This window comes from Echiichthys vipera (assembly GCF_963691815.1).
Source record: "Echiichthys vipera genome assembly, chromosome: 22".
NCBI lineage: Eukaryota > Metazoa > Chordata > Actinopteri > Perciformes > Trachinidae > Echiichthys > Echiichthys vipera.
This window is the reverse complement of record NC_139847.1, coordinates 20625695-20653074: the sequence shown is the minus strand read 5'-3', so window position 1 is coordinate 20653074 and position 27380 is coordinate 20625695. Positions and strand designations below refer to the sequence as shown.

General features: G+C 40.1%; 1 protein-coding gene across 1 annotated transcript in view; it reads right to left on the bottom strand.

Annotated features, from left to right (window-relative positions):
* The window catches only part of adam19a (ADAM metallopeptidase domain 19a), a 266602-nt gene that overhangs the window by 80571 nt on the left and 158651 nt on the right, over nt 1-27380 (bottom strand). Inside the window, exons 4-5 of the mRNA XM_083937316.1 lie at nt 18652-18733; nt 7801-7877 (exon numbers count right to left, since the gene is read on the bottom strand). Coding sequence (XP_083793442.1) covers nt 7801-7877; nt 18652-18733 — 159 coding nt within the window. The remainder of the gene's footprint in view (nt 1-7800; nt 7878-18651; nt 18734-27380) is intronic.

Sequence of the window (27380 nt, the reverse complement as noted above, 5' to 3'; positions counted from 1 at the left end):
CACAAAAAGTTCTGATCAAAAACTTTGTTAGGCTGGCGGCGGGGGCCGACGGTAACCGGCAATTTTTGCAATCATGAGATTTTCTTTTTGCATAATCATCAGTTCCGTGTGAGTACTGTAGGGTCGTGCAGTTTGGCCATTCCAAAGTAAAGCCTCAAATCCAGTGAGAAAATAAGGAGGGTTTCGATACAGCACTGCAGCTGGAGCACAGTCAATAGCCTCATCAAGCTCCTTTTTAACTCTGTTATCCTGATGAACACATCCTACGGTATGCATATACCAGGAAGAAAATTGGAGAACATTGTCATTTTCAAACCTCCTCATTAAATTGTCTGTGGCGAATCATGGTTTCATAATGAGCGTGATGGGGACGGGCGGTGAAGTCCCACTGTTGTTCTGTGAAAGATGTCGTAGACTCAGAGTTTATGACAGCACTGTTACCCAGCAGAGGACATGTTCAAAAAGCATAAAAAGTGATTGCTTTCTGAAGAAGACATCACCCTTTTCCCAGGGAATCACACGAAACCACCTTCATCTGCTGGTTTTATTGGTTTTCTTGCACATCTTTCTAATATTATCATGTTATGGTATTATTCACCTTCCTACATTAACATTTAAAGTTAAAATGTTGATCTTTTATAAGAAAGAGAGAATAGCAAGCTTAATGCCATTCCTGATGTTTGGGTTTAAAGCTTATTCTACAGGGCTCTTATTTATAGCAGACCGATTCTGCTCATTTAAGGTTCATACTTGTATATTGGGTTTTTACGAGAAACATGTTTAAATGCTTTTAAGTGAAATTCCGACGTAAAATCATCCCAGGGTCTTTTTCGGCAAAAAGTAAGTCAAATAAACCATCGAGACCATTTTTCATCGTGTAACAACTATTAACTGTCACAGCACGGTGAGAAGTGTCCTGTCTTGGGTTTTTTGTCTTAGATTAATGTTTTATTTTGAAAAGTAATCCTCCTCTCATTCAGGTCACTTGCCCTTCCTCCTGTGTCACTGCTGTGTTCCCTGATTACCTGATTGTGTCCACCTGTGTCATCCTCCCTCATGTGTATATAGTCCTTGTCTTCCCCTGTTTGCTGCCAGAGTGTAGTGTCTTGGCGTGAACCGCCAGCCATTGCAACAGCCTTGTCGTGAGTCTTGCCTCGCTTATATTTCTGTTTCCTTGTTTACATCTGAAGAGTTTTTTTTTTTTCTTGTTTGTTGGTTTTTCTTGTTTCTTAAAGTTTTTAGGTCAGCTTGAGTAGCGAGCTAGTTTATTTTCATTGTGTCCTTGTTTTTCCTCCTTGGAGTGTTTTTGATTTGTAGCTTCTTTGTACCTCTGTGCAGCATGGGTTTTTGTTTGCCTTTTTTTTTTCTCCTCATTGTGTTCTTTTGTAACTTTTCAGAGATATTAATTCAGATCAGTGTAATTATCGCCTGTTGTCTTTTCCTCCCTCGGGAGTGATTTTCAGTTTGTGGTGTTTCTTTGCACATTTTGTTTTGTGTTTATTCCCTCGTCCGAACTGACGAGTGTAGAGTTTTGTAGTTTGTTTATCGCACTGTCTTAAGGTTAAACAGTGTCGGAAATAAAGCCTGCATTTACTGTTCCCTGACTGCATTTGAGTCCTCCTTTTTGCAAGGCCTAACATTAACGGAGAAATCCCGGACAGACGCTAGCAACCGAATGCAGCTAACTGTGATTAACTCGGGGCAGTACGGTGAAGGCATTCAAACGTCTTTTTTAACCACTAATACTGCTGAAAATAACAGCAAACCTCTGCAGCAGCATGAGAAGAGTTCTACATGGAAAACAAAGCACCAATGGGCTCCTTCCTTTTGGATTGACTTTGCTAATCCACTTGAATGGACTTTACTATGAGAGGAGCTGGTACAGGGGCCAGCAGGTAAGTCTTTAAAGCACTCTTTTAATAACCTCTGGGTTCACTAACTACGTTGTTGGTGCTTTATTTTCTGTGCAGGGGCTCTAGGTTTTAATGTCTTTACTGTGCTGCCCTGAATTAATCAGTATTTGCCACATTCAGCTGTTAGCGACTGTCTGGATTTCTCCGTTAATAGTTGTTACACAAAAAAAAACTTGTCTGGATGGCTTATTTGCTGAAAAAGACCCTGGGATGGTTGTATGCCAGAATTTCAACAAACAACCCTTCATTGATGTCATACTGCCCATGACTGCTGCCCCTCTCTTCACCCTCAGAGTGCAGCAAAATCTACACAACAGGACTTGTTCCAGGGGGAATGTGATCCAAAATTGGGAAGAAAAATCTGCAGCCAAGACTCAATCTTATTTTATTATATTATAAATACTTGATTTATTCTGAAATGTTATATTGTTTTTATTCAGAATGTGATAGACTATCTGCTGTGACTATACCACTGCCGCAGTTTTCCAGTGGGCTCCAACTACTCTACAGAAAATATATATTTATAGTTTACTGTGTTATACAGATTTCCTCTGTTTTTAATATAAGTTTGTCCATAGAGGATGACAATTTTATGAAGGTGTAGTGCTCTTTATCTCAGTATGAGCTTTCAACCACATCTCATTTCCTCATGAACTTCCTAGACAGTGACATACAGTTGATGTTGTTTGTAAGTGGATCCTGAGTTAAGATTATTTGTCCACATATGTTGTCTTAACCACCGGAGGTTCCTGTTGGCTAACTTAACCTTGAATGTCTAATTTTAAGTAAAACATCTGTTTAAATAAACACTTTGAACAATATTTTGGATAAACATATTTTCTTAAATTTAGAAACTTTATCAATATCTGTCCCAGGTGCCTTTCCCTCAGAGGAAAGCCTATTTAAATTCACTGTAGGAATAAATCATAGTGTGGTCTTTACCTATTCTGTAAAGTGTCCTGAGAACTTTTGTTATGATTTGGCACTATAAATAAAATTTAGTTGAATTAAAAAATAAGGCAATGCATGGAACATCAGTACTTTTTGAGTACTGTCTAAATTGTTTTCTGTTATTGCCTGCCAGATGGTTAGTCTTGTTTATGGGTTTTTGATGAGATACTTTGTGTCCTTGTGAAAAATGGTGCATCTGTCTGTTGTTTGATCCTAAGGTTACTAAGGAGTGCGCCTGTTCTTTAAATCTGTGCTGTTTGTTGATGGTTTGGACAACACACGTTATTTCTACCTGTAGAGCTCAGACATACAGCCCATGTGGATGTCTCAGCTGCAGCCACCTTGGAACAGGGTTCAGACCGTTCCGACACAGTTACAGCAGAAATAAAAATGTTTACAGCCTGGTACACAAAATACTTTTGGTCTCAATAGCTAATATGGAACAAACTGCAGCAGGAACTGTTTCCGGCGTGTTTTTTAAATTTTTTTTATTGTTACCTAAATAGATCGTCTGTGGGGTCTGCTCTTGTTGTTCTAGATAGTTGTATAAAATTACTGCCATGGCACTTGTCACTTTTATGGACTGTTCTGTTTTCTTTGTGTAAATGTCCTGCTCTATGTAACTGTTGTTTTGCTGTTGTATGTTAATCAGGTCTCTCTTCAGAATGAGACCGCGTGTCTCAATGATATCACCTGTATAAAAAAATGTCCGCATTAATAACTGTAATGGATACATTTTAAACTTGTGTTCAAATTTGATTAAGGCTTAAAGCTGCTTACTGTTACTCTACACGAGACATGTTGGTATGAAAACATGCATTTTAAATGTAACAAAGAATCCTGTATAGATATACAGTACATGTCTGCATTTGATACAAACCAAACGGTTTAAAATCATCTCTCATGTACCAAGCTGATAACCATCTCCTCCAGATGGATTTTTAGGCGCAACCGGCACCCCGAAGATGATTGTTCATTTCTGGAACTTTCAGCCTCTGTTGCTGAGGCATGGTCACAAACAAAGGCCTGCCATGCAACCATCCCCCACAACAGGTCACACCCAAACTGTTGGCTGACCTGACCTCTGGTGATGACATCATCGGTGTCTATAAATATGTAGGACACCACTTCCTCACTCTCTCTCGGATCTCTCTCTTCGAATCTCCAGACTCAACTTGACGCTCTCCTGCCGGGTCCAGGGACCAGCTGACCGCTGTCCTTGGCCCTGAAAATGGCCTGTATGGTGTAGGATCACTGGCAAAGGTTAACCAACCGGTTATCCACTTAACTGAGAAGAACAACAAGCGATCTGAGTCCTCTTTTGTCTAAGAGCAAGAACCAAGACAAGAACCTTTCTTCAACCAGCTTCCTTCCAAGGACCAGCCACTGGCATCAAGCAACCCAACTTATCTTTCCCATCTCATGGACTGGTAACTAATCACCAACTGGGCATAACTACATGTTATAGGACTGTATGGACGGCTAGATAGAATTGTAACTATGTCATAACCTGAATAAGAACTGAGATCTCCAGACTGCTGGCCTTTGTAACTTAAATGTTCACACCTTCTCTGCAGGGGTCCAAGCCCCCACCTCTCCTCTTTGTCTTATTCTCTCACACACGCACGCTGTTAGCTTTAGTTAGTTCATTGTGTTTTGGTTTTTGCATTTATTAACTTGTTAATAAATGTTTGTTTACAATATGTCTATTTAATATTACACAAAGATGAATGAGCCAGCCTCTACTAAGAAAAGAACTTTTAAATCCTTCAACTAATTAAACTATTACATTTATCGGTGTCCAACCCTTAATTAGTAGTTTAATATATTACATGAGACTTTTATATTAGTTGTCACTCCGTCTATGACGGTGGTGCCCCGAGGAACTCTGGTTTGACTAGAGTAATTTTTATTATTATCTTTGCTAATTATTGGTGATAACTAATATTTACTTGAATAACGATAAGTTTACTGAGAATACTCAATCTCATAATCTGAACATGAGTCAAGGCCCTACATTTAATTGGTTCTCCGTGTGAAGTTTTTAATAAATTAAAGTTATTAATTTTAGGTAATTTTTCTTTATTAATTTTCTTTTTCAAATATTTCATTTGATAGTCACACTTTTGATCCAATTAACCTAAAGTACCTACAGATTGATTCTCATTGTCTCAGCATATCCATCTGGGAACTCTGGTTTGGAGATCTTTTGGGAGGGGTGAAAATACTGGTTGCCGATTGGATAAACCATCTGTCTATCACCAACATACGGGCCAAATCAACAAAGCGTATGACGCACGAACAGCGTGGAGGCAAAGCTCAGAAAGTAAACATGTGGGTAAAGGATATTTTCCGTTTGTGTAATGTGAATTCTCTTCTTGTTTTGTCATTTAAATCCACCTCAAAACCAACACTGATTGGTTCGCTCACTGGTCAAACTTCTCCAAATATTCTCCGCTGCACGTTACCAGACTGATCGGAGAGTAAAATACAGTGGACCTCAGAGATCAGGATGGACTCACCAGGCTAACAAGCTGGTGGTTGCGTTGACATATCGCTCCAATGGACAGCAGTGGTCAGTGTGGTATCTACACGTGTGTGTGTATATATCCATGTGTAGAGCTCACTATTTGTTGTGTGCGTTTGCACTATCACTGCCCCTAGCTGCTGTTTCTCACTTGAATATTTGTCATGTTTAATAGCCAGAGCTGACAGAAGTCTATCAAAGCTGGTGTCTTTAAAGTTCTAAATACTGAAAACATCCACATATGAACTATTGTGGGACTTGGGGTTTTCCATCCTCCTGCAGTACACACATCCATGATTATTTGTAAATGGGAAATCTGTCTATGGTAGCTGAAAAAAGTCTTTGTAGAAAACTTTGTTTATACTGAGCAAACTGGAGGATATAATTTATCAATCTGTTATTTTAGCAGGTAATCTCTGAATGAAGGGACGAGGCTTAATTCAACCTCAGTTTGGTTTTCAGTGCAAGAACAAAGTTGTGTGGGTCAGCACACACTGGGACAGCTTTTATGAATGACTGGACATCTAGAAAGTCTTTACATTCTGCTGGCTTACAGATCTCTATTCTCCCCCATCTCTGCTCTGTTCCCATCAAAGCTGCTGTCAACAAGCAGCCATGGCTACTTTCCCAGAGCAAGACAGAGGGACTGAAGAGTGGACGGACGTGTCAGCACTGAACCAGAAAAATAAAAAATATTCTTATGACGTTATAAAAAAACGTCCTCAAACTTTTAGCTGTATAGATTCCTGGGACAGGAACAACTTTGGAATTAGTTCCTACTAAAACCCAACTTGATGTCTCTTTTACTGAATCATATTCATGAACATAGTTTTGGGACACACAGGACATGCATCTTCTTTGCCAGGAGACGGCTTCAATATGAAGGGCGTTCCACATTAAAACCCGTCTGAGGCTGTGAACATTTAAGACTTTTAAAATAATGCAAGGGTCCCCCATGAGGATCAGATTACTCATTTTCATGAGAATTTGAGGAAAAAAGAAGAGCTCTGACAGCACAAGTGGAACTTTCTGTGTTTGGACAAATCTTTGTCCTAAGGTATTGAGGGCAAATTCTACGCTCAGTGGCAAACATTAAAGCTGCACAATGAGCCTTTTATTGCCATTATAATAAACAAATCCCTTCCCTGTATCTACAGGTGTAAAAACCATGTGAGTCAGGTGACGTAAAATCACTAAGGTCAGTAACATGAGCACTCTTAGTAACAGGTGAACCAGTTTTAAAGTGACATCTTTTCTTTTTAAATAAGTGCTATACAGGTTATGTAAAGGGGGTTCATGTGATTTCAAAAAGTAAGGTGTAAATATTTACAGAAACTTGAAATCTGAGAATGGAATTAGGTGTGGTGGTAGGAGTGTGTAACAGAGGGAGAGCCAAAACGAAGCTCAGTGCGGGGCGGCTCCGACCATCGCCACTTTGGAAGTGCCAGGCCAATCCAAAAATGGGCAAAAGGGTGGAGTGCAGATGGAGCTGGGACGGACGAATGAAGCCTATAGTCTATGCTTTTATGCCCTTAATTATACAGAAGTTTAAGCCTTTATATAAGTAACAGGTGAGTGATAAAAAAAAAAATCATCCCCGTACAGTCCTTATGAATAGTGAAATTAGCTATAGAGACCAAAACTGATTTCTCTTTTTGTACCAGGCTGTAAACATGTTTATTTCTGCTGTAGCGTTGGGAATTTATGGGGATTTGCTTGCATTTGGAGCCAGCTTCAAGTTACCTGACAGTGACCTGAGGGGCATTTTGCTGTTCGCGCAAAAGTTTTGTATCGTTTTGAAAACTGGTCCCAGAGTGGATACATTTCAGCACCAACAACACCAACTTTGCGTTTTCATCCACCCCTTGTATACTATATTGTCTATGGTAGTGCCATGACATTTGTGTTGTTGTTTTTTTCAATACTTTATTATAACCAAATAGCAACACTAACATTCCGATCAGCCTCAACTGTACTATTTGTTTAGTAATTTGCAAATACAGATCTTCTTTTAGTGACCTAGATGCAATTGCTTCTGTTCACACAACTGTACTGTACATAATTTGCCTACCTGGTTTCTTCCACATTGTGTTGGGGGCGTTTTGATCAGTGGCAGCAGAAAAACGGGGAGACAGGGATGTTGCAGTTGTGTGTCATAGACCACCCAGAGGAAACAGTGTGGTATGTCAGCTCAATCAACTCGTTCACTTTACTTCAAGTATTGAATACAGTGTTTAACGTACTATAATTCGTCTGGGTCAAATGACAGTGTAGCCTTACCCAGACTGGTAACATAGAAACACACACACACACACACACACACACACACACACACACACACACACACACACACACACACACACACACACACACACACACACACACACAATCGTCAGCTGTTTACTGTACCTGACTCCTGAGCAAGTGCTGAGAGCTACCCAGGACTCTGGATGTCCTCTCACATGGCCATGGTAGAAGCAGTGGTCCTGAAAGAGAAAAAAATCAATACTTTATATTTCATTTGTAGAAAAACTTTACAAAGCAATGATAATATTCATGCAGAGATGCCTCCGGTGCAGTGAGCAATAAATCAATCAGCTGGATGGACTCATGTGCAGGTTTTATGTATAAGCTGCTGATGAAAACACTAACTGCTGCGTCTGAACAATGACCTATCAATACAGCGCAGCTTACAACGGTGTTCATACAAAGATTAGAGTTTTAATGAGGATTTGAAATTAATTGACTTGCAAAAAGAAAAGCTGGATTTGAAGAACTTTAATGAGAAGAAGGCAGACTGCGGGAGGGTGATGGACATACACATGTGTCAGGTCAAAGCTGTTCAGGTGGCACTGGAGTGACTCACTGCTGGAGAAAGAGCCAATGTTTGCACACTGCCCCAATGAGCAACATCAACATGTTAACAGAATAAAACTCACTACTGTGCTGAGTGCTAATGAGCCAAACTTCACTGCTGGCTGTAATTAACTGTATTTAAATTTCGTCTTTGTGTTTACTGTCTTACAGACCATATGCCAACATTTCACTGCCATAATTTTAAAGGGAATTATGGCCAATAAGCAACCATTTGACTACTCACGTTGTGCACCGACTTGAATGTATCTGTGGCTGTTTCTATATAAGCCTTACTAAAAGAAGACTGAGGGACATAGTGGCGGAACATAGATAGGGCCATTCAAACAAGGAATGTGAATTATCCCATGGCCAAACATTATATGGAAGCACAAAACACAGACGATTCAACTCTAGTGAGTCAGGTATTGAGGTTATTAGTGTTGATGTAAGGGCTGGGGATAAAGTCAAACGCCTGAAGCAGAGATAGGTTGACTGGATTCATGCCCTGAAGACAACCAGCTTTTCTAGCCGCAATGAAGACTTTGACCTCTTATCCTTTTTGTGATGAATGTATTTTTTGTTGTGTGATGATTACATATTCCTTGACTCTGATTTCGGAAGTAGAAAATAATCTACAAAAATCACTTGGCTCTGATTATTTCAGAAGTAGAATTTCTTCAGGACCCTGATGACGTTTCCAGACTGCTCCTGCCGGGTCCTCCTGCAGGCCTGGAGGAGCACTGCACAGATCGAAGGATTCACAGCTCAACTGGATTTTATTACAATTGCTTTGATGTGTCTCTTGTCTTCATACACCCTGAGGAAGGCGCAAGCCGACATGCGTTGGTGTTTTTTAAAATTGTACCCACTAAATGCACCTGATTGCCTGCACTTTTTTCTTTCTGTTTTGTTACCCTTTGCAAGGGCACCTTTTCTATGAGAGACACAAGCAGCACTCCTGTGATCCTGTTGTTAAAGCAACCATTTGATGTTTATTTTTTTTCAAAATAAGCGACAAATATGATACCTGATGTTTCCTGTCTTTCAATGGAGTCAATATTGCGGAAAAAAAACATAGACACTTTGTGATACACAGTTACATTGTCTATATTGACAATAACTAGCACATTAACTCAAACTTTCCAAAATGATACAAAAACAAAATGTTGTGTGAAATACCTGAGGGATATCATTTTTGTTTTTTATGATTAAATGTTACAGTATTTACCACACAGTTCAATGGGATGAAAATCAATTTGATTACATAACCCATATTTTCACATAGTAAGCAGATATTATGATATGAATTATAAAGTACCTTCAGTCCTTCAGAAGGAGAAGTAATTTGTACAGCATATTATCAAAGCAATATAAAAATGTCTGTTTTATATTTTTTCTTGATCATTTCTGTCGCAATGTTAAAAAACTGAGAAAGTGCAGAGCTCCAGGCTCGGACTCTCCTCCTCCACTGGCCCTCATGGGTGCTCAGCTTGGAGAAAGCAGCAACACCAGAAATGTTTACATCAGGGCGATACCATACGATAGCCTCATGAGACCATCCTGATCTCTGAGCTCCAGTGTATTTTATTTGCAGATCAGTATGGTAAAACTAATGTTTCATTAGAATAAATTGACATAAAGAAAATAAACATTACAAAACGTTACGCTAACGTGAATAAAACTTTAACTCATTGACTCGTTAATAAACATTCTTTCTGCCTGAGATTTTCAGTGGCAATAAAGACTACAACTCCCATGATCCCACATGCGTTACTTCACGAGGGCGTCATGTTTTATAGAAAGATCATGGGCTTCCACCAAGAGTTCTGGTGCCAGAGATAGGCCCCCTAGGCCTGGAGCTCATCAGCGGGACGCTTGGAAAAACCGTTGGCTGAACTGGGTTAAGGCAATATTTATGTCATTTGGACTATGTTTTACCTTTCGATCCTTAAACATTATGTTCACTTTGCATATAAGTTCTTTATAAAATCATAAAAAATCCTACGTCCTTTTCATTTGTATTTATTTCTATTTGTTTTAGTATTTAATTCACAAACAGAGTTTACTAAAATAGGCTTTACCATGTGGTTATTTCATATTTATTTTTCAAATTATCAGAAAACATGCTTTATCATGATATTATATATGATATTACAGCTAATAAAGAATCAGAAGGGCAGAATTCATACCCTTAAGTTACAACCAGACAGGCTGCTAGAACACCTGACTCACTCTGCCCACTGCACTACTGTACCTTGTAGAGAAGAAAAACAAAGAAATAAAAAAACAGCCTTTAAAATACAAATGTATCACAGCTTTCATGATTTCTATCAAACTCTGCCTATCGGCCTAAAGACCAGCTGTTAATGTTGAAAAGGGATTGATCCCCACAAGGTTTCAATGTTGCTTGCATTTCGATTTTTAACAATTCACAAGTCTCAGTCAGCTCATTAGAAAGTGAAATGATCTCTCTCATTTCAAACAGCAGCCACGAGCGCTCTGTTAGAGCCAACATACAAATCAGTTGTCAGTGAGAGCTCTTCCTGCCAACCCTCAGCAATTAGTTTGGTTACAGGTAGAGGATGTGATGTGGATGCAGCCCAAGAGATTGGCCTGCTCGGCCTTGTTTCAGCTGCGTGGAGAACAATCTGCTATCTGTGAGGGCCAACTGTGCAGAAAACCACTGCATATGCAGAGACTGGATCCAATCTGCAGCTTCAGCTGTGGGACTACATTTGGTACATCAAACATGTTTGCAGCAGCTTATTTCAACTTTGTACAGTTTTAGTTCACTTTGTTTCACCAGATTAGACATTTGAGCTCAAGTGGCTGCAGAGACAGATAAGGCCTTTCTCAATCCCTGTTTTTGTCTTTACTTGTGATCTCGTGCCTTGTGTGAAAACTCTGGGAAAAGTAATGATCATACAGTAATGTGTTACTGAGTACACATTATTGTCCAACATTGCCATTCAAGACATTGATACCGCCCAATCACTACCGCGCAGTCTCTGACTCCAAATGACATCACCAGTGCAAGATGGATGATATGTAATATTATGCACAGCTGGCACAGTGTGGACACCTTCAACAACACTGGGATTTAACTGTTAACTTTCCTGACAGAAGTGAGCAGATTTAAGGGATGTTTCAGAATTTAATGAGGAAATGAGGACAAAAGACACGAATAAGGGTACCATCAGACACCCAGATTTCCTCAAATAAAGGTCAGGTCTCAAATAATGGTTGGGGCATGGCCAACCCAAACAAATAAAGCCGGGTCTTGAAAAGTATCCAGGGTTTTGATTGACACCAACAACGGCGGCTCTTACGTCTTTTCATGTGCGCCTGTTCGAACAATAACATTTTTTTTTTTTTTTTTAAAGTGGGTGTTTGTAATCTCCACAGCGTCTCCCCGTCCCTTCTTCTCCTTTGTTGGTGTATTTCTGTGGCAGTTACAGCGCCACATCCAGGCCTGGCATGTGAACTACAGCGTTTGGAGTCGGTTTCACTGTTTCGTGTGGACACAGATATTTCTTGAGTCGAGGCAACTGGAAAACTTTGCAGCATGCAAGTACCCTAGCATATGTTTGACCTTCTCACCTGCACTTGAACAAATTTCAGCCCCAAGGGTCCACAGCAAAAACTTCATAGCACCCAGATTTTTCTGGCAAGTGAGACACAAAAATTCACCGGGACAATTCTGACTGCCCCGGCCTTAAACTGGCTCAACCCATCAGAGCCTACTGATCTGTACTGACTGAGACTGGTATTCTGACACAAGTTAAATGACGACACCGCCCCACCTAGGAGGAACTATGAAGAACTCAGCTCAAATGTTTTGCTAATTCTCAACAATGTCAAAGCTTGAGCTAACCGTTTTCCTGTCCACTCACCTGCACAGGCGCTCATTCATCCCCGTTCGTTCATTGGATAAACGCGGAGCTTTGCTCTGACCAATCTATATTAATTAATGAACAAAAAAACAAATACAATGGTTGGCCATTTTATATTTGTGGTCATGGAAGTTGTGTAACGTCTGAATAAAAATAATTAGATCAAGATAGGAGGCTAAACAAAAATCAGTAGGCTGGATTAATGAGAGTGAGTGTGACACTGTAGCAACCATGAGTGAGATGTAGAGACACAACAAGTGTTAGATATAGTGGCTGGACTCTCTCTATGCATGGTTTATAAAGATCTTGGAGATTTTCACATCACTCAGCTGTGCAAGGCAGCCTGCTGGCCAGTTCTCTCGAGCTTATTGGCCGCCGGCCGACCAGGAAATCTCCCGATGGCCACTCCGCCCCTGAATGCATTCCCTTATCACATTTAAAAAATGTAAAATTCTGTAGGAATCACATGATATTAGGTTTGACTTCATTTCAAACCCAAAGTCTTTAACTTGGTGGCTTGTGGGATAAAAGCTTACTGAAGCTAATCCTAGTAATTCATTTTTCAAAGCGAAAGAGAGCGAAAGAACAATTATAATACACCTCCAAGCATTAAAAACAAAGTCTGACAATGTCAAAGCAAATACAAACACAATCCTCTGAAACATTTTTTAGGCACATCTGAGGCACAGACTGTGCCTACAACGCAACAAACATAAAGCACCCTACCACATATTAAACCACACACTGAGCTAGGTGAAACTCTTACAGGTACTGAAGTCTACATTCATCAGACATAGAAAACAACATTCTGCAGACATTTTAAGGTAAAGCCTGTGCCTGAGATTGTGATATTATCTGGACAATAGAATGAAAAGTGCATTTTATCTTCAAGCTCCACACATCACACAGGTGACACTTTCTATTTTCCTCTGGCATTGAGTGGAAGAATCCAGTTTCCACCGCCTGAGGCAAGCTACTACATCCTGACTGGGCACAGACCTACGGAACTAAAGGCATTCTTCAATCTCTAAGAGCCGAGAATAAAATAAAATAAAACATCCGTTGCTGCTTGAATTCATAAAGCAAGAATTACCACTTTGCAAATGAATTGTTTCTGTTATAAGATACAAGTGATTATCACTAATTTCATTGCTGTGTGGGGGAGACTGTCTACATAGGTTGACATTCTGATTACAGAGCAGAGACCCACAATTTTTACATTATTACTCCATTAACAGGGTTCTAAATTAACTTTTTTGATCACCAGCCAATGTAGCTGGTAACTTTCTAAAGTAACTACATTTTTTTCATCATTTTTAATTTATTCATTGATTGTATAACTGCCCCTCAGTGGTTACAGTCCTCAATGTTGTGACACAATAAAGTTTAATGGCTTGTTTCCAGTTTGGTCTTCTGATATTTAACACTAAACAACACAGGTACATACAAAGGTGAAGGGACTCAGATCTTCCAAACTCTTACAAAACAGGCCTTAAATGACTGAATGTCATTTACGGGCACATTGCTTTCTGATGTGATTAACTTTAGACTTGTAGGAAGATGATTCCATTGTGCAGCAGCAGAATAAAGAAATGTCTTTATTCTTAAACAAGACAGTGTACAGTTTATCGATCATCAAATACATGGGCAAAGCTTTTCAAAAGCTACATTGAGGAGTTGTTTAGGCCGATATACTGTATCAGATGATCCAAATATATGCCCGAAGTCATTTCGCACTGATGTCACCATAATATCATTGTCCACCAGCGAACACTGACAGGATGTTATTAAAGTGTAATTCCAGCGCAAAATCATCCCATGGTTTTTTTCGGCCCTTACATACGTAAAATAAGCCATTTTGTGTATGAACTATTAACAGAGAAATCCAGGAGAATCGCTATCAGCCGGATGTGGCTTCGTTTTTATGTGTAGGGATACTTAGCATAAACCTGACTATCGCCAGATGACTTTGGTTCCTCCTTGCTTCCCTCGTCCATATAGGATCGTTCGACTGGGAAGCGATTTCATGAGGCTGGGCCTTATCAAAAATCCTTGCATATGATTGGATAAACCACTTGTCCGCCATCTTTATTGACGTGCTACTTCAACCACTCACATGGAAACCAACCTGTGACGCTGATGAGAGCGGTGCAGGGAAAAGACTTCAGCTCTGTTCTCTGGTGTTCTTTTAAAGAAGAAAGATGATCTAGGTTGGACAACACGGATGAAACAGCAGCATCCATGTTGACGTCTGTTTCCTTGATACAAGCCGCCATTGTTGTCTGAATCACAACAGTCGCTTCTCTGTTACGTCACATCTATAAAACCCCGCCTGGCGGTCCTGATCGGCCTGACCATTTTTTGTTGACCCTGAAATCACTTTCCAATGGAGCGAAACCAGATGGTTGAGTGGCGTTAGGCGGAATCAAGACGGAAGTAGAGGCAGAAAGAAAGTAATCTGGAGAGAGTCAGGTTATACTTATCATGCTGCTGCAGAGGTTTGGTGTTATTTTTAGAAGTATTAGTGGTTAAAAAAGACATTTTAATGCCTTCACCGTACTGCCCTGAGCTAATCGGTTAGCCACGTCCGGCTGTTAGTGACTGTTAGCGACTGTTAACGACTCTACCGGATTTCTTCGTTAATAGTTGATAAACAAAAAAAACTCCATGGCTTATTTGATGTGTGCAAGTGCCAAAAAAGGCCATGGGATGATTTTGCGTAGAATATCCTGTATGCTTTTCCTACAAAGTCATACTCAGTGTGCGCATTAATGAAGTTTTATGATTGTTATCAATTAATCAACATCCCTAACATTGTCATTCTTCATACTACGTCATCCAAGATCGAGCAGTTGTGACACAATGGGGTGATCCAGCTTACAAGTAGAACACATGATATTGGGTGTCCTTTATGTGAGGTGAACTCCTAAAAAATCTGTCTATTTTAGCAAAAAATCATGAATTATGTTACGTCTGTCATGTAATGAAGTCTCACTTTCACATTGGACGGAACACCGTGGTCTCTTGCGGGGAGTGTTCGGCATTTGTATGACCCAGTCATCCAGCAGACCTCCTCCCTAGGCAAAGTTTGTTTTACGTCTTAAACGGACTTCCAGAGCATTTGCCCTGATTGTGTAATATTGACGGGGATGATTTTACATTAAAGTCAGTTTAAAGCCTGGTCTGTCTCATACAGATGCTAAAGGATGCCAGATACCTTTCATTTCAATATTTCTGGTTTACAGAAATATACAGTTAGCCAGACTGACTCCTTTGTAATGCTGGTCTTTTTTACATAACCTGTCTCCAAAGCAAGTGAATGTGGTACATGTGGAAAAACAGAGATCGTGGCAGCTCTAAAAATAAATTAACCATCTATTTCAATCAACTATTATTTTCGAAAAAGTCATTCATCATTTGACTTAGCATGAGCTTACATAATTAGGCATGCAACACTGCAATCAAAACTCTACTGAGGACAAACAGATGATTTGGTTCCTATGATGTAGCTCTTAACAGCTTGGCTGATCAAAGGGCCAATCAGGGTGCTCAACCACCTCTGATCATCAAAAACGCTTAAGATGAGAAAAATGCAAAGGTTCTGATAACTTGAGTTTTTAATAATTGAAATCAAGTAACTTCAATGGACGTTGCATGAAGAGGATTGTGACTTTGCTAAATAGTGCTAATGAATGACCAAAGAGGCACTCACCAAAAGGTCAGGGTCTGGGTATTTATTTAGACTTAAAGATAAACTTAAAAAAAATTACTCAATAACACAATCCAGATTGTTGTTTTTTATGAGGAAACCAGGGTCATTTGAGATGAGCAGAAATCACTGCAATGTGCACATTTGATTCTTGATTGATTGATTGCAGGATCATGTCTGCACTTTGTTTTGTATACCTAATAGCCTAATAGCCTAAAAGAGCAACTTAACTACAGGCTTGAAACCCTTGAGTCAAAGCAGGGTCTATAGTGGATGGTCATTTAGTTTGACCATGTAGCCATTATAGTGTCTCGTATATGGTTTCGTCCTTGTCATATTATTAGTGTTTTTAAAAAATGAATTACCACCCAAAATGCCCACATTTTGTGATGACGACGTGTCAGCAAAGTAATACAAGAGTGACAGTCAAAATTAGGAGAAAACATACTAAATATGCTCAGTTTTGAGCCTGAGCTTATCAGATTTTCTAAATATGTATCTGTTTTTAACACTTTAATATAAACTCAAATGTATTTTTTAGGGGTGTAAATAAAAGCCTGTCTATCCCCATTTTTCTTTCTCCTATGCAAACAAACTTTCTATCTGTTTGTGGTTAAAGAATAGCAGCCTCTTTGTGCTCCATATTAAAAAGCATGGAGTTGCATGAAGGTCATCCAAATGTGACATGGTAGCATAGTAAATGGAGTGCATTTATATGGTGCTTTTACAATTTTAGCCTCTAATTCACCCTTTCACACACTCCCATTGACAACAAGCTACCATGCAAGGGGCTGTACAATCATCAGGAGCAATGTGAGGTTCAGTGTCTTGCCCCAATATGCTTTATATTGCTAATTTCCACCTGCACATTAAATGATTAAATGCTCCACTGAGGCAGCAATCTGTCCACAGTTACATGCACGTTATAGATTGAGTCCATGCTGTTGCTTAGTCAGGCCGTAAGAATACAGATCAGCAGTGTGTGTGCGTGTGTGATGATGCATTGTGTATGTATTTTGTCTTTGTGTGTGAACCAAGTGTGTATTTGTACATATGTTAAAGCTGCAGTTGGCCAGTCTGACAGATCGAGCTGACTCTAACTCGGATTTTGAATATTTACAACTATCACACCCCTCCCCCTCTACCACCTAGCTCCTCCTCTCTCTCCCATCGAGTGCTTGTCAGTGCGTGTGCACCAGATTCCTGTGAACACTCCGTGTCTTCTCTCATTGTTAAACAGCATGGGGTACAAACTACATGGAGGTAGTATGGCTAACTCACTCATAGATAGCAACTGCTAACGTCATTTAGCGTATGCCTAGCTTGAGGCGTATGCCTGTGATATTGTGACACGCGTGAGCGGGGAGTGGGGATCTGTGGCGTGTGCATGAACTGTGAACTGTGGTGAGTGGACAGGATGATACGGGCGCGGTGGATTTTTACAAAACAAACAACAGGCTCTACGTGCACGTAGAGGGGTGTTTATTTTGTCTTATGTTGTTCTATCAGAGCATAGTGTCGGCTTCAGTGAATATGATCAAACAAATGTTGCCGAACCGGGACTTTATTGGGGGTTTTTAGAGTTACAGTACATTTGTCAGTGTGTATTGAAATGTGTGAAATAATAGTGTTTATTTCGAACATATTTCACTTTACATGTCTCTCTTTTAGCTGTTTTACATATTGGGCTATGCATTTGTGTGGGCATGTTTTGGAGTTGAAAGCAAAGCAGCACGATGCTGCTTTGGGGCTATAGCAGTAGTCTTTAGTAGCTTCTATTTCCTTTAACACACTTTCAACCTGGCTGAAGAGCCCTGCTCCTGAAACTGCCACACTCAGCCTGTCTAATACATTGCCGACAGCCTTAATAAAGTGCTTCATAATTAATGCATCGCTTATGGCAATGGCCTTCTACCACCACAACATCTCCCATGTAGTGGCAAGAAATATGATTAAAGAAAAAAAATCCCCATTTTATAGTGTAGGATTTCAATCTGCAGCGTTTAAAGCAATCTAGAGCTATTTTGTTATGTACTGCTGGAATTTTATTGCTTTGTGAACTCTCCTCCTTCCCTTGATCAAGTTGTATTTTAGCTACTGATTTCCTACATTTCACAGAAAGCCCCAAGAAAAGGGAATGTTCTTTTTCCTAATTCTATTAACCCTCTTAGTTGTTTTGTGATAACTCAGTATGAACATAAAACTGACCACAGGTGAACTCCAGGTGTGAGAATGTCAGATCTATTCCTCCTCCTTTCAAATATCAATCACCGCTACAGAATATAAAGAAACTTAAGCAGCTTGGCTTTTTGTTTCTTTGGTGACAATACTCTCGTTTGGAGATCTTTTGGGAAGGGGCAAAAATACTGGTTGGTGATGGACGGGGCCAAATCAACCAATCTTATCAACGAAGCGTATGACGAACTAACAGTGTCGAGGAAAAGCTCAGAAAGTAAACAACATACATGTGGGTAAAGGATATTTGCCGTTTGTGCAAGGTGAATTTACGGATAAAAGGCACATATTATAAATTCTGTAATCCTTTATAAACGAGTTAGCAGTTACATGCAGTCAACATAATATTTCCCTTTGCAGGTCTAATTTAGGATTTAAAGGCCATCCACACCAAGAACTATAACCATAACTATAACAGTGTTTGTATCCACACTAATGAGCGCTAACCTTCTGTAAGCAGTGGTGTCAAGCATGATGATGTGCTAGTAAACAGTTTTTACAGAAAGAGGGAGAGATTAACACAACCTCCTACAGACTTAGTTTAACCTGTGGCTCGTTAATACTTACAGTGTAATTGTTATTGGTCACAGTCACCGGCTGTCCATCTTCTGTGTAGAAAGTCTCTGTAAAGTCTGGACCTAAAAGCTCGCTGGGAGAGAAAAAGAGAAGAGGGTAGATGATTGGATAAGATTTACCTTTAATGATGCCTGTGTAATTTAAGTCTCAGCAGCAGCAGCAGCAGCAGCAGGTAGGGTAAAGGACAGAACACAGAGAAATACAGTCTGAGGACATGACCACACTGTCCATTTGGTTAAAAGTATCGTTATATCCTCCATAACCACGCGACTAATAAAGGCCAGCGTGTACAGCTTCTTCCCGACCCTGTCTCATCATCAGATAATGTCATGATATAATAAACAGCACCAGGTTGGGAGTGTCTTCTTTATTAAGCTAATGATATTAGCTGATAACATTAGCTAATATCATTATCTATACTAGCTAGGTGATTGACAGCAGTTTGCTGTGCGGTTGCCTAGCAATAACAAAGGATGTTTCCTGGGCTTAAATGACATTCTGTAGCTTACCACAATTTGTGACGACACAACTATTTTTTTTAATTATGTTCTATATTCCCTTAACCTGACTCCAGATGAAACCGATGGATTGATTCTCATTTTCTCTGCATATCCATCTGGGAACTCTGGTTTGGAGATCTTTGGGGAAGGGGCAAAAATACTGGTTGCTGATTGGTTAACCATCTGTCTATCACCAACATTCAGGCCAAATCAACCAATCAGATCGAGGAAGCGTATGACGTACTAACAGCATCAAGGCAAAGCTCAGAAAGTAAACAACATGGGGGTAAAGGATATTTTCCGTTTGTGTAATGTGAATTTACGGATCAAAGGCCCAATTTCAGGAGCCCGGTCCATATTCAACAGAAGGATCCAGAGAAAAAAGGGTTAGTGAGCAGCTTCATCACTTAAATCCTCCTTAAAACCAACGCTGATTGGTTCGGTTTCTTGGCAAACTTCTCTAAATTTACCTAAACATACCACCATATATTTGAATAAATATTCTAAATAAGTACGCACAATTGTAAAATTCTGGGCTGATACCAATGTTTATTTTTATTATGTTTTTGAAACAAACAAAACATGATTCTAAAGCATATCAGATGTGCTTTAAAGTCATTCAGCTCTTCATTAAACTACATTTGAAGGGGCACAAATTCAATCATGACAAGAAAAATATTTTTGTCATGATAGCATCATGGCAGCCCACCTCTTTCCTCTGTTTTCCTACATGTGTATTCCCTCTGTGTGTGAGTGTGTGTGTGTGCTCATATGCAACTCGCTAAATGGCATAAAGAGCCTCTATAATTAATCCATGTCAAATGTACGTGTAAGCTGCTAAAATTAGCTGGGGGAGTGGTGTTCTCCTGCAGGCGGCACAAGACGTTTTCCATCTCCACTGATCATCTCCTCTCCAGTATAAGAAGACCGGCCTGAGACTAATTCTTCACCAGGTCATTTCATCAGCAAGAGCAGGAGTGTGCTGTGTATCTGGCTTGCTCGCTGTGCTCTGGTTTCTCTATGCCTAATTGAATTGTTCGTAACTTGCTCCTGTGCTCTCTCCCTGCAGTCTCCTGTTGTTCATGCCTGCCTGCCTTCCTTCTTTCTCCTCTGCTTACATGCATTCCGTGCATTCCCTGTAGTCATCGCTTCTCACCTCATGAATTGTTTGTTACCTGGAGGATGCCATTACCACATGGAGGGACACTTTGCGTGGAACTATGAACCTCACCGGCACTGGGCTCTGTCAGGAGAGCACACCAGCAATCCCCACTCCTCTCCCCCCTTGTGCACTGTGCATTTTGTGTGTGTATATAACACCCATTAAATCACTTGTATTTTGTCTCTGAGTTTGTGCGTGCATTTGGGTCCCAGTTTCCCAGTGTCTGGTAATAACATTTTTTTTTTTTTAAATAACTGCTTCAAAAGCCTTTTTAACCTTTAAAAACATTTAGCCAGCACAACATTGGTGCAATAGAATACAAAAATACTAAATAAACATTTAAAGGTCAAGGCATTTCATTTAACATGTAATCATAATTTAATCCAGCAGAGAACTGCTTCATCTATGGGATGACACATTCAGGCCTGTTTGATGTCACTCACTGGAGATATTATCAGAGGTACTCTTGACTTGGCCGCTGCATTTATCAGGCAGGGACAGCCTCATGAACAGATGCTACTGATTACATTATGGGAAATGTAGGATCATTCATTTCAGACATTAACCAGAAAACTGAGGATATCTTGGTCTCTTCATTTTTAACACTCACTTTTAATATTCTGTCCGCAACTTTACAAAAGTGCTTTATGAGACGTTAAAATGACTTGCTTTTATATCTCTCCTTTCTAGTTTTGCTACCACACAAAGCACTTTACAGAACATGCCACATTCACCCTTTCACACACACATTCATACAGTGAAGGCAGAGGCTGCCAAGCAAGGTGCCACCTGCTCATCAGGAGCTAATTTAATCATTCACACACTGATGGCACAGCCGTCAAGGAAACCAGGCTGAATACTTACAACACTTGTGCAGAAATAATAGAAATAATGTTAAATGTGCTGTGACGCCAGTAAAGCAGACTGCACTGATATCTATAAAAATGCATTTTTCTGTATAAGAGTAATTCTTCCAGTATATTTTGTCCACAGCTGCTTTATGTTGTATGAAAAGTTCCTCCTTCAGTTCATTAAATCCCTGCAGCATCTGAAGGCAGCAAGACTGATGTTGTTGTTGATAAACCTGCAGCCTCTGATCCATTATCCAGTAAAATCTGTATAAGTCTGACAAATTAAATCTTTCTTGTCATGATGCCCATTGAAAATGAGCTGCGACCTTCGCTGCTGCAGAAAAGTCCATTCAAATGAGTCATCAATAGGTTATTGTTATTTTTACTTTTGTTATCAAATAGTTTTGATTCTATTTTATTGGATCTGAGAAAAGGCTTATAGTGAACTATTTGATTTCCAGTCTGCAACATCACAGTGCTGTTATGAGTCAAACAGGAGCACACCAGTTTCATAATGAACTGAAAATACTTTGACACTGCTGGGGTCAGCAGGTCATGACTTATTTAATTTAGAAAAGAATAAGTTATAAGCAAAAGTAACAAAGTTTTCAACACAAAATATTACAAGTCTACATGCCTTGATGGTGTCATTCTCTATACAGCCTGCCTATCAATCGTTTTACGCTTAATATAATATTTGACTGGAATTTCTCCCATTTGCACGGGACATTGAATCTTCCAGGAGATGTGAACTCACAGCAATGGAAACACGGCATCACACACACACTGCTCACAGAATAGCCGCACACACCAGATGGACGTTATAACTGTATTCTTCTGAGAGCCATCAGATCACCTGAGCTCATGAATCCTGTGTGTTAGAGCCTCCTTTAAAAATGAAAAATACAATTTTTGTGCTTCATGTGTTATTCTTGAATTGTACTACGCTGCAAATATTGCCGTGTCACATTTTAAGATAGGATGTAACCATTTACACTATGTAATACGGTAGAATAATGGCATAAAATTGATGTATTCATATAAACGGCTTCACCAAATTAAATCTAATAAGACTTTTGCTCCTGTTGCTTCACTGGCTCCATGTGTTTGCTAGATTCAACTGATGGATTACATGATTAGGCAACAACTCCAACACTTGGGCTCATGAACAATAAACAGACAACACAGTTCAGCAACCAGCTCTATAAATGTCTGACAGGGAGCGGGACGGTCCTTCACCACTACGGCGCAGACTCAGAGTAAAGACAATAACTGCCTCATATTTGAGACCTCATTTTATCTCATGCCACACTTACTTACACACTGAATCTCGGAGTTGAAGAAAGTGCAAAGTCAGACAAAGCTTCAATGATATTCATAGCTTCTTTCTTTACATGCTGACATCCCTGTATGATTTTTCTGATACTGCTAAGCTTTATTGCAAAAAGCATAATCTCCTCCAAATGAAATGTTGGATCAGCAGGACCAAAATCTTTCATGTTGATGGAGTTGGGCATTGATTACAAAAAGAGACAGGGAAGGAAAATATCCCAATGCCTTCACTGCGATTGTATCAAATTTGATTAGTTACTTATCTGATGCAAATTCTTATCGGGTGAAACCAAACTTTTCTTTATCTGCACTTTCTTACAGCTCTGCTGAAAGACAGCTTGCAAAGTGCTACAAAAGAAAAATAAAAGAGATTGTGTGATGTCTCCTTAAAGGTCACTATACAGCAAAAATGCATTGCCTCCATTTAAGCCTGCAAGAAGAAAAGGTGACATTTGTCATGTCTGGGGATGAAGGAGTCCGTAGCCAAATGCCATGACGTCCCTGGACGGACGCATCCTTGTTACAGATGTATGGATCAGTGATACCATGAGGACGTCTGGCCTTATTCAGCCTCTGTGTGTGGCTGAATAAAAAATCACTGACCCGGCAGGAGACACACTCTGGCAGCAAATCCCTGAGCACAAATGGGCAAATGGAAGACGGACATGAAAAGATGAGCCCAATCTCCATTTGGTCCTGGAGGTCCTATTGTATAATTCATTGAGGGGGGTCATAATGGAACAAATTCAAGCTTTCTCACCCCTTTTACTGAAGACAATTTGCTTTGCTATATAAAAGGACTATTACGTGGCAGTCCTTTCACGTTAATTCGATTGAAGCTTTTGCAGAGACTGCAGTGGGTGAAATTCTATCTTATTCAGAGCAGTATTTACATTGCGTTTTCATCAAAGGGAGAAAGGATAAAAAGCTGATTGCTTTTCATTGCAGGTCTTGCAGTCTTTCAAGCTGTAACGATGGTGTAGAGACAAAGATTATAGTCAAATATATTCTATGGCTTAATTAAAACTAGCAAAGGTTGCCTTTAAGTAAAGCATAGCAAACACTGCCCAAATGTGCAACAGTGATCACCTATTATTCACTGTCTATGATAAATGACCTTAACCCATAAGGAGGCAAATAACCCCTCAGTGCACAGAAAAAGAGTATGGCAAGGACAGTAGGTCAAAGTTGAACTATGGTGGAACAGTGTGGTTTATTAATTTACCATTCGCCTTTGTTTTTTTACTTCCAAATAAAGCTGACTTATCTGAAGGTATATTTGCAACCTGTCTGAGCACTTGTGTTTATTTCTCTGTCAGATCTATACCAGGTCTCATTTCACTGAATAGGTACTGATAGAATGGTCTCCAACAATTCCTAAGCCCCATTTTCCAAGAGAATGCAAACCTGAAATGATCTAGACCTTACCCAGCGGGGCTGCATGAGTGAACACAAATATCCCATTCAGTCGGACCTGACACCAAACAGAGTTTACCCTACCAGCCCCTTAGTACAAAGACTGGGTGATCTCTGAGTGGGCTCATGTGTGAAGGCAGCCGATTCTCTGGTGTATTCTTGGAGATTGAATGAAACCCTTTGATGACGTTTCTATTATGCTGCGGCAAAAAAACAGTAAAACAAACCTCCAACGGGGGAGAAGAAGGCTGATTTACACAAAGACGGCAATGAAACTGTCTAATTCGAGAGACGATGAGATTCGGGAACTTCAAGAGACTCTGTTTATTGAGGCCAAATGAAGAACCTGCTCCATCAGCATGGTACAATCAGCATCTTGTCCTCCCTGCAGCACGCTCTGGGAGGACAAAGGAACGGAGAGAGATGGTAAAAGAAAATATTGTGAGAAATGGTCAGTTTGGAGATAACGGTGTTTCAAGAGAGCGGCTTCAGTACAATGATGTTGTGATGAGCTGTTCCATGTGTCTCCAGTATTCTGAAGACCTCATCTGTCCACCAACTTGGCTGGTAAGTGAAAAAGTTCACTTCAGACTCTGGGTGTGATGAATCGGACAGATGTGGGGGACTTGGTCTCTCCACAAAGGCATACATAAGTACCTTAAACACATACAGTCAATTCCTGCACAGGGTCATGTGTGAATGGGAGCAAGGGTCAATATGCAGGGAAATCTGTCCCCCCACTTAATCACCTCAGGCCTGCTAACATTTGAGGGGGAAATGCAGGTACGGCTGAGTAGTGAATGAAAGTAGAAACATTGTAGACATAAGCAGGTGAAGGGTTAGCTTCAAGACGCTTTCATTCCAGTGATGAAGTCTGAGCAGTGGAGGAGCGCGCAGGAAAAAAATGATTTGACAAACAACGGTGGTGTAGTGGTTAGCACTGACGCCTCACAGCAAGAAGGTTCCAGGTTCACATCCCGGTCTGGGCCTTTCTGTGTGGAGTTTGCATGTTCTCCCCGTGTGTGCGTGGGTTTTCTCCGGGTACTCCGGTTTCCTCCCACAATCCAAAGACATGCGTGTGTTAGCTTGATTGAAGACTCTAAATTGCCCGTAGGTGTGAATGGTTGTGTGTCTATGTTCGTCTCTATGTGCCCTGCGATAGACTGGCGTCCTGTCCAGGGTGTACCCCGCCTCACGCCCGATGTCAGCTGGGATCGGCTCCAGCACCCCCCGCGACCCCGACCACGGGATAAGCGGTTGACGATGAATGAATGAATGAAACAAGCAGTTATGAGTGACTTATATCACCCAGTGTTCATCTTTATCCATTTTAAATTGAGTCATAGTCTTTTAGATGAAAACACACAATAACACAATCTTACACTAGTTCAGAGCATTTTAAATGCACTGAATGTCTGGTTATCATAATAAGACGAAATATAGGCAAACATGCCTTTATTTAAATGCATTGCTTATTTTCTTAAACTAAAACATTATTGATCAAATAAATGAAAGGTGTCTTCATGAATACAACAAACACAACTGTCCCTTTATGTTAAGATCACTGTATGTCATTTTACAGAGCAAACTAATGAAAAACAGAATGCATTGTAATGGTGTTACTGTTGATAAAGCAACTTATGTTTATGCTGTTTCTTTAATGAAGGTAATGTAGCCGATCTAACGGATAATAACTGTCAGGGAATCTGTATATTGTCTGAGATGAAACCTTCCGTGTATCAGTCACATGTTCCATTACAGGACTGTATCCCTCCAGTGAAGGATAAGATCTGTGATCTGCAGACACGGAGCACCGTGTCCTAACAGCACACAATGTGATTTTACTAACCGGCCGCGAGCGACGCAGCTGAACTTATTCCTGTTGCGCGCGTTGAAAGCGTCGAATCAGAATATGGAATACTTTAATAATCCCAGGGGGAAATTATTTTTGTTGCAAACTCCAGCTATACAAACAACAAATTTAACAACAACAATATCATCCAGATAATATATATTTGTAAATACAGAATATCAAACAGTATATATATATATATATATAGCTACATACATATAAAATATCACATTTACAATAGTAATATATACAGATCAAAATTGCTGTAATAATGTGCAAGTACTGTAATAATTCTGGATGAAGTTGAGATGATGAATTATCTAAAGAGACCTCCTCATTTCACTAAGAAGCCTGGATAACTGGGTTGTTGTAGCTCAACAGGCCAGATTGAGGCTTGGAGGAAATGAGCGTCACTGCCTGTGTGTGCCTGACTGTGTGTGTGGAAGCTTTGAGCTTTGAAATGACGGCGCTCATTAGGAGTCCGCAGTGGACAGGACAAATACCTGTTATTTATGAAAAAATGAACAGAGAGCGTCATTGAGACATGATAGTCTGACGCTGGTGTACTGTTAAGACATGCATGGAGACCAACCTCTCGTTATAAAAAACCACAACATTAATAAAATAATTAGTTATACTTAAAATAATTCAACAGTGCTGGATGTATGAAGGGGAAACACTGTATGTGGAGCGAGCAAACCAATCACAAGACTCCATTGGTTTTGACTTCATTCAGTCATTCATCTTCAACCTCTTGTCCCTGTCAGGGCTAGAGCCGATCCCAGCTGACATCGGGCGTGAGGCGGGGTCCACCCTGGACAGGACGCCAGTCTATCACAGGGCACATAGAGACGAACAGAGACAGACAACCATTCACACCTATGGGCAATTTAGAGTCATCAATGAACCTAACAAGAGCATGTCTTTGGACTGTGGGAGGAAACCGGAGAAAACCCACGCAGACACAGGGAGAACACGCAAACTCCACACAGAATAAACAAAAAAGGACAAAGATATTCTGCTAATATACAGTATTTGCTCATATTTCATTAGATTAGATTTATCCATGGCTGACTGGGTCTGGGCTGAGTCTCGTTTGGAACAGAGGAAGGTCAGACAGAAGACTGCAGAAATTAAAAAGGCATTGATATCTGGTGAAATTAAGTCATAATCAATACAATAATAGTCATCATATCATTAATAATGGTGACAATGTGCCTCTGCCAACTTTTGTGTCACTACGATTTGATTTGAGCAGTTTTAATCCATGCCGCAGTGCGTTTTGCCCTGCCAGCTTTCCCAGGGCAGGGACCCGTCCTATTATAAAATTGTTCTTCTTAAATGGTTTAACACAAGGCACCTTACCTTTCGCCTTTAACTTCGATTACAGTCTAATATTTAACATTTCAAGTACAAACAAAAGGTGGCAGCCTCAAGTACAAACAAAAGGTGGCAGCCTTGTTGACCCCAGCATGAGGGCTGCTAAAGTAAGCAACCTGGCACCGGCATAGCAAGTGTGAAAAGGCGTAAATGTTCCTGAATGTGGCTGCATGTGAGAACAGTGAAAATCACTAGCAGTGCCTGAAGGGTTATTCCAGTAATAGGGA